General features: G+C 34.0%; 1 protein-coding gene across 1 annotated transcript; it reads left to right on the forward strand.

Annotated features, from left to right (window-relative positions):
- The first annotated feature begins 3 nt into the window (after positions 1-3).
- Positions 4-15179, forward strand: LOC136036280 (H/ACA ribonucleoprotein complex non-core subunit NAF1-like). The gene is made up of 6 exons (XM_065718426.1): positions 4-117; positions 4527-5598; positions 7380-7537; positions 8969-9212; positions 11533-12304; positions 15073-15179. Exons 2-5 carry the CDS (start codon positions 4529-4531, stop codon positions 12293-12295), a joined length of 2235 nt encoding a protein of 744 aa, XP_065574498.1. The 5' UTR covers positions 4-117; positions 4527-4528; the 3' UTR covers positions 12296-12304; positions 15073-15179.

Here is a 15179-nt window from a genome sequence, read left to right on the forward strand (position 1 = left end):
TTCTTAAAATGTTTTATGATAACACTGGCTAATAAAAATTTAATTGTAAAACACGTGCGGTGAAAGACAAGACACGCGTGACGAAATAGTTTGAGCCCAATAGAAAAGAAAATAGAAGTAAGTGTATGAAATTAGAATACGTTCAGAGACAATGTTTCGTATATGATCAAATTTGAGGTCGGCTATTCCTGCACAATTATTCCCACTTTGTTTGAGTAAACACTACAGTAAGAAGAGATTGTCCTAGACCTAGTCAGATTTATACACAGGCCTATATTATTAATAAGCAGCCTAAATATGAGTCATATGGGTGACTTATAGAGAAACATAATTAGTCTTTTTATCGTTTATTGCCTCATCATCCTTGGTCTGTCTGTTTGGTTAATCTCATTGTAGTGTAAGTAGGCTAATGCAGATGGCTTTTTAATATCTCATTCTCACTAGGTAGGCCTAGGTTATATATGCTTGAGATTTATATTAGCCTCATCATATTGCCACAGTCGCCTCCACAATAACAATTTAGAATTGGCATTCATCTAAAGAAAATATGCTCATAAAATAGGATAAAAAACCAGTATCTGATTGAGCAAAATTATGTAAAACTAAAACCCTCACATCTTCTTACCAAAGAGTAATTGAGAAGAATTATAGGTAAAATTGGTGCAAACAGTATTACTGGCTTTCATATAAAGTGAATATACCACTTGATGCCTTTTTTTTATGCTCTTTACAAATATAATAATTCCTTCTACTGCAAATTCAGATTTAAGCACTTTTTGACCTCTTAAAAATGACCTATAGGCTATATGGGGTCATTACAAATCTGTAATAGTTTAGAAACAAATTTGGGCTATATATTTGCACATCAGGGGGGTGGGGGTAAAGAATAGCATATATTAAATATGTAAACTAACCATTGCTTCTTTTTTTTTACATGTTTATGCACATCAAATTTTAATGAGAAGAGAAATCATCAGTGCAACAGCACAAACACATAAAAAAAAGAAAAAGAAAAAACAATTCAGCAATGGTTAGTTTATGTAAAAAGAAATATCCAGCAATGGTTAGTTTATGTATTTAATATATGCTATGCTTTACCCTCTCCCCCCCTGATGTGCAAATATGTAGCCCAAATTTGTTTCGAAACTATTACAGATTTGTAATGAACCAATGAAATCATTCATTGGTTCATTAAATCATATATATCAATGTAAATCATATAAATCATATATATCAATGAAATCATTCAAGATTAAGTACTTAAAATTATTAGTTTATTGACTTGCTTCCAAGAATTTCTTTTTGGAAATAGGCTCAACAATTATCCTATTTTGATGTATATACCCTTTCAACCTCTCCCTCTAGAGGGCCATGACCTTTGATGACCTTTAATTTGAAACTTTCCCCACTTTTTTCTTTGGCTAGCTAGAAAGGGTAAAATTCTAGTTAATTCACTTCTTGCTATCTTAGAAAGGGTTTAGGTTAGGAAAATGAAACTTTCAGGGATGGGTCTACAGGCTAAAGTATGTCCTGGGAAGGTATTTTAAAGTACCCACCTCAACTCCTTCTCCCTCTTGAGGGCCCTGAAATTTGCCTATGTGACAGGTCTATACCTACTGAAATTTTGACAAAACAACATTTTACCTTAATTTTCAGTTACTAGTTGATTTTTCTCTGCCTTTAGTTCTGAAAATGCAATTCTTGTTATTTGAGTTGAATTTTGAGCCATATCAATGTTTTTTTTTTCCTTTTCCTAACCTAAACCCTTTCTGAGATAGCAAGAAGTCAATTAACTAGAATTTTACCACTAGAAAGTATTGACCAAAAAGGAATGATTAGTAGTAAATCTAGTTGATGCAAAAATCATCTTGAGCCCAAATTAGGGCCTTGGGATAGCTTCAAGCTCCTATCTCCACATCTGCCCAACTTGTAAGGTTTAAAAGAATAAAAATAAGGAACAGGGCAAATTACTACTGTTTGTCCATTACCTTACTGCAAGGCAAAATCTCAGGCAATCTGGGGGGGGGGAATATGACAAAGGTGACAATAATTGACCAATAAAAAAAACAAAAAAAAAAAACAGGGAAATAAAAGAAGAAAAAAACAGAGAAAGAGGGCACCAGAAAAATTTGGGGGTGGGCCTGGCCTCCTGGATCCACTGGTGACTAAAAAGGTTTGCAGCAGTATTGGTAAATGGCATAACTGTACATAAGCCTATGGTACAAGCTTGTTTTACAATGGTCAGTAACAAGTATTTGTCAAGTCTGTAAAGCTTCTACAGATGGTCATTTTATTAGTTTGGCTCTATGTTTTGAATTAAAATAGGTAGGCCTACTAAAATATTTTTCCAGAATTTTAAAATTAACAGTGGTTTAATTTGTTGAGTGTATTATAGGTGAAAATTGTGCCATTTAATTGCTATTAGAAGTTGTAGCCATGAAAGGTATTTAAATATTTTCCTTGTTCTTTTTCTTTGTTTGGTATACAAGTACAATTAAATATTAAAGAAATTAATTGCCAAGGCAGCAGTTTACTCTAGGAAGTTTTTGATATCTTAAAAAATTATTGCACTTTGTGAATGAAATGCCCAGAATCTACTTGGATGTCATGTCCAAGTATCTACAATCCACATTAGGGCACAGGATGATGTTTTTGATTATCAATATTCACCCATTCCCTCTCATCTCAGCCATGAACTTTTCATAATATTTTTCATGTTTTTTGCTAGATAAGTAAAACCTCCAGAAATAGATCTACATTTCAAACAGAAGCCTGAAAAGGTTTTTAAAACTCATAATTTCACTTCTTCCCAACTTATAAGGTTTGAACAGTTCTAACTTTCAGCAAATGTGTAATTTTTGGTATTGAATCAAACTCAAATACTGGGAATCACATTGCCAAGATCTACAGTGTTAGAGAAGTCACACTAGACTTATTCAAATTTAAGGACTGTCTTTACAGAGTTGTACATAGCAAAAGGGGAGGAGTGGACATGGAAGTTCAAAAACACTCTACCAAATGTAGAAAAATATCAGTACACTGTTGTAACCCAGCAACCCTACCTCCAATTGTTCTGATTACTCAGTGTAATTCTCTTGTTTAGGGATTTCATGCTAAGATTGTGTGGTGACAAGTACACTTATCTAAACTTAAACAAAAATGATTATTTCTTAGCCTGGCTGAGACACTGCTTTTCTTGGATTGCAGATCTTTTCATGGAAGCTCTGAGTATTGAACCAAACCTTTTGTTCTAAGTTAAGACCCATTTTCATAGAGGCTTTAACCCTTACAGACATGGCAACAAACAGCCTCTTCTCATAATTTGAAAAATAGATTTTGCCCCCCCCCCTATGTGAACTGATGCCACTGCTTACAAGGAGAAATGGAGTGAAAAGATAAGACTGAAAGAATAAAACCCTACATGCATTTATGCTATGGGGAATGAAATTCTCCCACTGTGGTCCTTTTAAAGGCCTCGTTGGGTAATTATTTAATGTTTGCTTCAAATGAATGTGATTGGTCATGGTAGTGGCCTGGGTTAGGAAGTAAGAAACTGAATGCAATGTTTCCCTGTCCTCTTGCAATCCTCAGGTTGTATGCTATGCTACAGTGTAATTTTTTGTTTAATGTTTTGACAGGAGACACCTTTAAGTTTTAAATCTTCTATTCAATGATAAAGAACAAGCCATAAATAATTCTTAAATGAAAACTGGTTTGGTTACTGACAACTTGAACAAAGAAACAATTCAAATTGTAATATAAATTTCCATATAAAAAGAAACTATGAGACCAGTTAAGGTTCAGGAGGGAATGCTTCCCTCCCCCTATTGATAGCTTTAGTTACCCTTACTCTTTCCACCTTCAGATTAATGACTTCTTTGAAATCAATGAACAAAAGTGTAAAGGAAAGGCAAATTGTGTTGACCCAATTTCCTTGCAACTTATTTGCCCAAGATCCTACTATATTATCCAACCAAGATTAATACAAAAGACAACCCCTTCAGAAGACCTCTGATACTCCATAGCATTTTGGCTGAGTGCATCTATGAATAAAGGGTAATGCTTAAGACAAAAAACAAGTAATGCAATATCAGGTATGGAAACACAATAAAAATGCTATTAAACAGTGTTGGGAGTGTATCTTAAGAAATCTAGGAAATTATGGCCTTACAATGCTTTTTTTTTTGTGGCAACTGGCCCACCTTATCTTTTTGAGAAAATGTATGAATCACTATCTTTGATGCAGTACAAAACAATAGATGATTACATATTTTTTTTTTATTATTGCATTCTTGTTTTGATTTTCATGACCTGTTTTCTTTGCTTAGTTATTGACTACTGTCTATTTCAGATATAGAAAATTTCTTTTTTGTGCATTCTTGTTTTTGTTTTCATGACTTGCTTTCTTTGCTTAGTTATTGACTACTGTCTATTTCAGATACAGAAATTTTTTATTTTTGTGCATTCTTGTTTTTGTTTTCATGACTTGTCTTCTTTGCTTAGTTATTGACTACTGTCTATTTCAGATATGGAAAATAAATTGGCACCTTCAGCACCTGCTGAACAATCACTACATAAGATACCACAGAAAATAGATTTTTCTACTGAGACTGCAGAAGATATTCAAGCTCAGGTGTTGAATGACACACTCCATGATGGTGAACACTTGAAAGAAACCAATTTGGAATTGAATAAAGGAAATATGCTGTCTAACACAGATGTAGAAATGACAGATACCAGCAAACAAATATTGCCATCTAACCTTAATTCAGCTGCTGAAATTACTAAAATCAACACTCAGGATAGCTTTGATGATGATCATGAAAAAATAATAGAAGTCAATCCAGATAACAATCTTAAAGAAAATTCTAGTGCTATTACATCCATGAAAGAAGAAGCTGATGAGCAGTCACTTATCAAAGCTGGGCTTACAAATGAGGATTGTGGAGAATCTGCAAATAAACATGAAAAAGACTTGAATACAGCACCAATAACTAATGAATGTGAGAGAGCTGTAAATTCTGCTGAGGAAGAGTCACAGTCATTGCTTAAAATAACATACCAAACAGATTTTTCTACTGAGAATGCAGCAGATTTACAAACTCAGGTGTTGAATGATGAGCTTTCTAATAGTGAATGCTGCAAGGAAACCCATTTGGGATTGAATACAAATGCAAAGTTGTCTAACACAGATATAGAAATGTCAGATACCAGTCAACAAGAATTGCCATCTAACCTTGATTCTACTGTTGAAATTACAAATACAAACACTGTTGATGGGAAAAATACTAACATTACATCCAATTCAAAGAAAGAATTGAAATCGTTGGTCTTGTCAAATGTTCAAGAAGTTGCCATTGAATCAGAGGTACTTAATTTAGATATGAAGTCATCTGAAATTGAGACAGAAAAAAATTCATCTAGTGAGCCAATCTCCAGTATTGAACAAGTTCTACAACCATCAATAGAGACTGACATACAAATGGGACGACAGTCATACAGAGATTCAGATACTTCTGATTCTAGTGAGGAATCTAGTGAGTCATCTAGTGAATATGAAGATAGTGAAAGTTCAGAAGAAGAGGTTGAAGAACTAATGTAAGTATAGTAGCTAATAAACAAGGTCAAGCCTACCAACAGTTTAGCTTACAAAATGGCACAATAGAAGACTAGTAGAGTGGTGATGTTTAGATGCTTACCATTTATGTTAAAAAATAAGCATTGCTGTATGAAACTTATAAACACAAGAGTCTACATATAGAGGTATGGTTTGTGGTCTTTTTTAGGCATTTCAATCAAAAACCTTTGCAAAAAAATCCTTTGATGTTGCCCCTTCCTCTACAAGGGTTATATATGTTCCCATTCAGAGAAATACGTACCCTTAATACATCAGAGGTTATGCCTACCCTGGATAATTTCCACTTTTACTAGTCAATTCCCCCTTCCCCCTCTATTGACCATGCCTTCCTTGTTTTGCTTCAACTGGAATTCTTATTTTTACCCCAATAAATTTTTCATTGATAGATACAAAGAATTTTCATCCCATACATAGTTGATGTATTAAATAAGTTATCTCCTCCCACTCACTTCAAGCTGAGGTTTGTTTTAGTTTTTATATTTTGTAGTTGCAAGACTAAATTGACCTCATATTTCATTTGGTCTATTCTTCTTAACTTTTTTTCCTTTTTTTGTCACTGATCAGCTCTATTGTGTTTTTTTTTCTTCTTGTGCTGTGCTTATTGACTAAATTGTGAATTTGGCCCAACTGGGCATGTGATTCAAAAAATAGATCTTTCAGAAATAAATCTCACTCATACATATATACTATCATGTCATATTGTTTGATCATTCTGTTGTAAACAAGTGCAAATTAACACAATTTCAGGTAATATCTAAACCTGTGACAATGATGAGCAATGCCTGACAAAGCAGCTTAAGACATGACTCCTTAAAATTTCAAAGTTAATATGAAGGTTTTAGGTATAGAAAAAAAAATATTGAATTTAAGATAATATGTGTGTGAATGAAAACTAGCTCACATTCTAGAATTAGAGCTGATTGTTTCTTGTAGTCTTCTATAAACCCTTTAAGATTTATTGTTTTATTGCAAGCAAAACATGTTGCAATTAAGAAAATAGAACTTACAGTATTAGTAAAGATATAATAACCTTTACCATTTTGTCTGCTTGCTGAGTAAGGGGTGATCAGGAGGAGTAATGTTTCTAAGTGAAAACTAGTTCTTGACCATAAAAGCTAAAGTATGACATTTAATTAAACATGACGAAACTTTTTTCTTTAATTTCATGACTGTCACCTTTTTTTGTTTTTGTTTTTTGAAAAGAAAGTTTAAGATCTTGAACATTAACAACACTAGGTTGTAATAAGATTGAAAATCACAAATTTCAATGGCTATGGATAGAAAATGTAAATTAAAAATATTTGAATAAATGACTTGCAGAAATATATATATATATATATATATATATATATATATATATATATATATATATATATATATATATATATATATATATATATATATATATATATATATATATATATATATATATATATATATATATATATATATATATATATGCCTGTGTACCCATGCGCATGTTGCAAAATAAAGGGTGTTCTTTAAAATTTGACCAGTGGATGCTGTAGAAAAATGTGTAATTTCAGCCATTGAGTTTAATCTTGTGGCGCTAAAATCCCCCATCCCCCTTTGAATCCGACTGACACCCCTCCTTCATTAAGGTCAGAGATAATGATGGTCACATGGATAATGTGTGCACATAAGCAGGTTGCCTAATTTGCAGGAATTGGTGTGAATGATAACTTCAACACAAACTGAAATGCGTGTTCTATTTTTTCAGCATAGAAGATGAAGAGATTAAACAGACCAAAAAGAAGCTACTGCCTGAGGAAGAATATTGCCCTAGCTCTTTACCAAAAATTGAAGATCTTACCATTTCTGTGCCAGAAAATGAGTGCTTGGAGATGGGAAAAATAACCAGCATCATTGACAACCTAGGTTAGTTTATAAAATACTATACTGAACAAAGAAACCTGCCCCTTTTGCAAATTTTTGAAAGAAAATCATCACAAGAGCTTATATTGAGACTCTATGGGAATGTCAGAAAACTGATATTCTATACTGTTATTACTGCTACTAATCACTCATTGTACCACCAGCCACCTTAGACCAACACAGCTATACATGCTCCTCCTCCTCTCGAATGTGTTCCAACCTTCCCTTTTTACTCCTTCCCATGAAGTTTGGGTTACCATTTCATCATTTCTTGTAACCTCTTCCCAACTCATTCAAGGACGATCTGATTTTGTTTAGCCCCAGAGGATTGGTCAATAAGCATGATCTGTGGTAAACTAGACATCTTAACCTTTGGCAACAAGACAGGCAACTTAACCTTAAAGTTTTGGCAGCGTGGCCAAACTATTTTTAGACAATTCCTTTGGCATACACCAAGAAGTACCTATGTTTTAGAACTGTACTTGATCAGTGTCATTACTGTGGATTTAATATTCTAATCTTTATTTGAAGACTAATCTTTTTATTGTTCTAAAATTTTTAAACTAAAAAAAAGGAGAAAACCACATGCCTTGGCTATTCTACTTTTTAGATCTTCAGTGTATTCACCATCTTTATTGACAATGTTACCCAGGCTGGTGAACCATGTCGTTTTTGTCATTCATTCTTAGTGTAGGCAACTTGTTATTTTAAAATAAATTTTCAACCTATACATGCACTCTGAACTCTCAATCAAAAATTCTTTCAGTTCACTAACATATTTAACTAGGATGATCAAATCATCTGAACAATCTACGTCTAGAAGATTTTTAGTATAATGTTCTCCCAAAACCTTTGCTGTGTTCCTTAGGACGAAGATTGAAACTTTATTGCGTGTATTGTGAACTGTCTGACAATTTCTATCAACAGATGTTTTTCCCAAGGTTGATTGGTTGCGGATTGTGAAACCCCATAAAAAACTTTAATTCGCTTAAAAAATGGTAGTAAGTCCCCCTATTAGCAAGGATCTCCTCCCATATTAACTAAGTTGCATCTATAGGACAGGTGCCCCAAGAAAGTTTTTTCAGCATCAGGTACAACTCCTAAACACATGGAAACCTGGGGGGCAAATATGTCAGAATTTACGCAGTAGACTTCCCGTACCCATACATGGAAAACACTCTGGTCTAAGGGTCTGTGCATTGACATGTTATTGGTGCGCATGTGTCCTGTCATAAGGATGCATGTTTAGGCCCTCATGGCTGGGGTAAGGAGGAGCTAAATATTCATGAGATTATTTCTTTTGGCCAAAGTTTTCAGATATTTCTCAAGCCCTTTTCAGAGAGATATGCCCTCCACCCTTTCTTGTGTGTAGTTATGGCTGTGGATATACTAGTGTTGTGTGTATTTCAAGGGTAAGCTAATTTTTTTTTCTAGTTGTGGTTCAAGCTCTAAAGAATACTCCAGCTTTGGATGAAGATAGTGTCTTATTCCTGGACAAGGGTAAAAAGCCACTTGGGAAAGTATTTGACATATTTGGCTGTGTAAGTGAGCCCTCTTATGTCGTAAGATTCAACTCACCCGAACATGTTCAAGAAAAAGAAATCACAGTAGGAACGGAGGTTTTTTGTGCCCCTAGAACGGAACACTCTCACTTTGTTTTGATTTCCCAACTTATGAGGTATGTACCCTTGTTTTATTCAAGCACTATTTTGTTGCTGCTATTACTAAAAACTAATTGTAGTTCTACAACCACCTGACGCCAACACAGATTCCCTTCTCAATGCTTCAATTTGTGCATCCCATTTGGAACCTACCTTCAAGTTCCTATTTTCATTTGGCCCTGTCTGGAATGCCATAAAGCTCAATTTTTGGCAGAGTACATGTTAAAAGAAAAGTTTAGCTTTGAAAATTTTTAAAATCAAATACTATTAAAAGAAGTGTTTAATTAAATTTGGATATGAAGTCTTTGGTAGTAAATGTTTGAAAACATATGGGAAAAAGAATTGGGGAAATTCTTCTATGCAGGCTTGTAAAACTTTCTCTGGAGCTAAAACGCGGAAGCTTGACACATGAAGGGAACAAATATCAAATTGACCGTCAAACTTGGAAAAGACCCATTCTGCAGTTGAAAAAGTCTTATATTATGTTTTTTTTCTCAAACTGAGCTTTATACAAAGTGAGTTATAGGCACTAAATTACTGGTCGAATTTGTTTAAGTGCAGTTACTTAGACAAGACCATCCTTCAAAGTAAGAATTAAAAGGTACTGTTTTAGCACCTTCTGCTTGAAGACTGTAGAACATAATTTTCTGAACTATAAACTGTATCAAAAGTGCATTTTCAATTACGTACTTAGTTTTGGCCGACTCGAAGCTTACTAACGAGTATTTAAATTAGTCGATTCTTTTGGTGCACTTGTGGTTTAACAAAATATGACATCTTTCAGGGACAGTGAAAATTAAAGTGAAAAATAATGCTTTGAAGAACTAAATATTGAAGAGGGTGAACATTTTTAACTGTGTAGGTATCTTAATTTTAACTAGGTAACACCCACTCTCCAAATTTTACCCGAAATTCAAGAACAAGGAAACATATTTCCAAGAATACACGCTAGCAATATTTTTTTTTTGGACCGAACTGATTTTTATAACATGATCACCAGGTAATAATTTATAGACACCTTTTTAGTCTTATTCAAGCAGATAAAACTATGAATATTATGTATATGTTACATAATTTATTAATTAAATCAAGGACAAAAAACCTGAATGTTAAAGAGAATTGAATTTGGGAGATTTAAGCAAAAACAAAGTATATAAGATAAAAAAAAAAATGAAAAAATCTGTTGTTTAGAATTTATATTTCTAATTATTAATAATAATATATTTATTAGTAACATACAATATACATTGATGATGTATATTACTAATTATATTTCATAATATTATATTGAGGTTAGCCGTCCTGGCCGAGTTGGTTGGTGCGCTGGATTCGGGATCCCTTGTCTGAGAGGACGCGGGTTCGAATCCTAGTGTACCCAATTCTTCAGTTTGGGACGGGGGGGTCAGTGGCGTGACTGAAAGCTTAGCCAGAGTCGACCCAGCTCTAAATGGGTACCTGGAAAAATCTGGGGAAGGTAAACAGGAAGGGTGTGCGAAAGCATAGGATGGCTGGCCCCCAACCCCCCATTGCACTTCCTGGCTGAAGGGCCAAGAAACGGAGATCAGCACCGCCGGTACGGACTGTAAAGTCTAATGCCGTATCCTTTACCTTTTTTTATATTGAGGTTATATTTGTATTTTTGCTGTTCTGAAAAGTTCTACTGCTTCCGTCTTTTTCATCCTAGCTCACTTGGTTTCACTGCAGCTTATTATTTCTCAAGAGAACCTCTGGAGACCCTTGGCAGAATCTTAGGGTTCAGAGGAATCTAGACTGAGAAACCCCTCTAACGCATTAATTCCAAAATTAAGAGGAGTAATTTCAGAAGAAATTGTAGCCAGAGCCAATGAGGAATTTACTGCGTAGGTTCTCTATTATCTCTGTAATGGCAAAAGGAACAGCAAGAAAAAAATGTGTAAGAACAGCTGAAATTCTGAAACAAATTGTAGTTTTCTACAGCAGTTTTTTTTTAATTCTAGGAATTCTTTCTTTTTTTTTTAATATAGATTTTGCTGGTGGAAAAAGAAGATCTTCCTTAGATGAGAATTTGTTTTCAAAATCAAAAAGGATACTCTCTATTTAAACCCTCAAAGCACAGGCAGTAGATTTGAGGCCAATGTCCTATTTGGGCTGTATTAAAATAAAAATTTCCCAAATCCTACTCTTTTCGTGTGAAACAAAATATTCTTCTTATGTAGGTAAACAATATGGTAATCGCAATCTGAGAATTTCAAGGTTCTTTTCTCAAATACAAGACAAGAACAATTTTTAGCTAAATAGTGGTATAAGATAAGCTAAGTTTGTTTTTAAATGATATTCCTTATTGAATTTTCTTTTCAGCATGAAAGGCTCTGATGCATCGGGAAAAAACGATATGGAGCTCCCTCCAAGTCTTCAAGAGTTCTCAGATGATGAAAAAGAAAGAGAAGCCCGACGTAAAAAGAAATCACAAAAACATAACAATAGAATAGAAATAGTCTATGAAGGTGAAAGACCGCCCCAAAAAAGGGGCAGAGGCAGGGGTCAATCCACTGGATCCTACCGTCCAAGGGTCAGTAACAACCCCTTTGGTTCAAATTATCAGCAAACATCCTTACCTCAGAGGGAATATGTGCCAAGATGCCAACCTCCACAAAATTCGACTTTTAATTCTCAATTGACGGTTAGACAGCAAGAAGGGTATGGCGTAAATTTCCAGTCAGTGGAAATTGTGGGTTCAAATTATCAGCCACAAAGTAGGCAGCAAGGACGCTATGAACCAAAGTTTCAGTCCCTACAGAATTCGGGCCTAGAATATCAGAGTTCAATTAGAACCCGTGGAGGCTATGGAACAAGATTTCAACCTCCACAAAACTTTAATCACTCCACAGAAATGTCTGTATCAGATCCCCCAAGATTTGATTACTTTTATGAAAACCAACAACAGTCTCATATGAATATAGCACCATCCCCCATACATCATACATCTTCTTTGAGGTTTCAACCACGACCGCCTCCCAGATATCCTAGGTTTGGCGCAACTCCTGGCTGGTCTTCCTTCTCTTCTCCAGGGGAAGCACATCAGCCGCAATATTTTGAGTCTTATCGACCACCCCGATACTAAAGAACACAGGTAAGAAATCTATAATAAATTGAATAAGAAATCAATCAGCCGTATTATACTCTTGACTTAAAAACTTCTTGCTTTATAAAGTCTCATTAGAATAGTTCTCATTGTTTTCTCCAATGTGTTTTCTCTTCATTCCTTCACACAAGAAGTTGGAGTTTAGAGCATCTTGAATCCCTCATCATTAAAAATGGCTGCAAATTATGCTATAACACCCTTAAGTAAGCACCCTTAATAATGGGAGACACATACTGCCTATATATATATATATATATATATATATATATATATAAACCTTTGGTTTCCTAATAAAATCTAAAAATAGGAAATGTAAATGTCATGTTTATCTTGTTTTCTTTAGAACATTATTGCAGTAATTCTCTGCCATGTCATTGATGCCGGATTAGAGTTCACAACCTGAAAGCTTAAATTCACTTGGGTGTTAAGTATTTTTCTTACAAGAATGTGTTTAACCACGCTCGTCCCTCTTGAAAGAATGAGTTTATTACCCCAAACCCTTAGAAGAGTTTGGTTATAACCTGAATGTTTTCAATCCCGTTCATTCAGTAGGAGGAAGTCTGCCCTAATTTTATTTATAGCAGTCTAGCCTCAGCAATGTTAGCCCTCTGACCACGTACTTATTTTTCCAAATATTACCCGCTGACCGCGTATCCCGCGAATTACGCGTATAGTAGCTGCGGTTTTTATTCTACGCATCCCGTGATTTGGACTTTTACCCAATTATTTATGTTAATACAATGCTATAGCACGATTCTACCGTCAATGTTACCCGATTGTTTTTCAGTGTCGGGCTATATGTCTAAATAGATTGGCGTGTGAAGTGGTGTGTTTTGTTTTCTGAATTATAAATATTTGATTTGTGTTATAGAATACTGGTAGGCCCTAGTTAGGAGGTAAGATGGAGGAATCTGATGTTGTTGGGTAAAGTGTGTCAGTTTTGGTCAATGTTTGAAAATTTTTTGAATGTATGAAACTGTTTTTGAAATAAATTTGTATTTCCAAATAATTACTTTATCATTTACTAAAAAAAGTCGTACAAGTCAAATATAATGTTAATTAAAAGAAATTTTGATATAATAATATTTAAAATAATGTAATTAACCATTTAGAAAATGCATTTTTTAAACCAAATTTGAAAAAATAAGTAAGTAGTTTTAAACTATATCTGCTGCACACTTAAATCGTCGGATACGGCGGTCAGAGGGTTAGAAGTTAAATAACCCAGTTTTCCAGTCACAAATTGCACAAAATTGGAAAATAATTGCCAATCATGCAACTAACGTAATTTATGACCACGAAAAGTAACTTCTGTTCAGTTCTCCTATTGTCCTAATTTTTGAAAGTCTGTATTCTCATGATTTCTGATTTTTGTTGTTGTTAAAATTCCGAATGTCTGCGGTGTGTATTTTCTTTTCTTCTTTCGCGAGAAGTTCAGCAATCATTGGAGCCCTTTTAGTAGCTACTAAATAGAGCCCCTTTAGTAACTAATAAAATATCTTTGACAGTGTGGCAGTTCGAGGTTGGTGCATTAACGCACTGAAAGTTATTAAGTTTTATGCATCTAGAAATATTTCTACTTTACACGTCTCACAACTAATTTCATTTACTTTAAATTTAAGACCACTAATTTTCCATATGATTCATTGATAGTCCGTTTGTGAGTGCTGCATGATACACAGTACTATTAGTTTAAGGAATTTTTATTTTCTTTGACATATTCTAATGAAAAGGCTTTTCAATCCCGTGTCAGTCTTAAGGGCATTCCTACACATTTAATGGGTATTTATAACTGTGAATGTATAACTACCTTTTCATAGTAAAAACACAAAACAATAGTCACTACGTGGTGTTAGTTTGGCCTCTGGACTAATGATGCATAACCATTTCCTCTAGAAAAGGGTGATTTCCAATTTGGGATCCCCTGATTTGAAAATGTATGACTATTATGTCCTTCTAGAGTAAATGTGGTGTCCTGCATCCAGAAAGATTATTTATTCCAGGATCATCCTGATATAAAAAGGATGCACAATTATTAGAAAGTACCAATGTGGTTGCTGTTAGAAAGGCTTCAAACACCCGGATAGACACGTCCAGGCAAATTCCTAATTTTTGGAACAGACTTTTGCCGCTTCAAAGGAGCTTATGTTGCAACTTAAGCTAAGGTTGTCTTAAAGTGACCCTTCTTTAATTTAACTTGTTGATAAATTAAGCCTTTGTTATTATTGAAGTTTTAGTCTTTTAAATAGTTCCCTTTTCTATAGATGACTCTTTCTGTGTTATTTAAAAATGTCTCACTTAAAAGCTTAATTTTGTTCAATTTTAGTAGCTAGTAATACTGATATAACAAATTGGATTCAAACGAGTTTTATTGCACCTTGAAAGTAGATTTTTATGCTGAATTTCTTTTTTTGTCGGCTTTATTTAATAATTTCTTATGATTTGCTTTGGAGTGAAATTTGGGTTATTAAACTTTTCAGAAAAAAAGAATTTAATCATCTAATAAAAAATTATAATAAGTCTTTGTGCTGAATTAAAAAATAAGCTCTGCAAAAAGGATTTGAAAAACATCACGCAAAGCCATTTTAAATTCAAATAGACACTTTGCATGCTCAATCACGCCATTTGGCTTCAAATTGCACTTATAAATATCATGTTTTTGATTGATTAAACAAAAAAATCTCCTTCAGCGAATTTCTGTTACATCATAAAAGGTGTTCTTGCTTGACTTTTCATTATTTTTTCCATTTTTTCAGGCGATTTTCTACAACGCACGTGCGATTAAATCCAAAATGCTTCTTTTCGTATTTTGTTAAATATTCTTGTCTATTGTTTTTTGAAGCCAATAAATTTAACACCACTA

Source organism: Artemia franciscana, chromosome 15 (assembly GCF_032884065.1).
Source record: "Artemia franciscana chromosome 15, ASM3288406v1, whole genome shotgun sequence".
In the NCBI taxonomy this organism is placed as follows: domain Eukaryota; kingdom Metazoa; phylum Arthropoda; class Branchiopoda; order Anostraca; family Artemiidae; genus Artemia; species Artemia franciscana.

Excerpts from the sequence above, each read along its gene's own strand:
- LOC136036280 (XM_065718426.1), top strand. The coding sequence starts at position 4,529 with ATGGAAAATAAATTGGCACCTTCAGCACCTGCTGAACAATCACTACAT. Across the intron at positions 7,538-8,968 it reads CAGCATCATTGACAACCTAG|TTGTGGTTCAAGCTCTAAAG; the intron begins GTTAGTTTATAA and ends TTTTTTTTCTAG. Across the intron at positions 9,213-11,532 it reads TTGATTTCCCAACTTATGAG|CATGAAAGGCTCTGATGCAT; the intron begins GTATGTACCCTT and ends TTTTCTTTTCAG.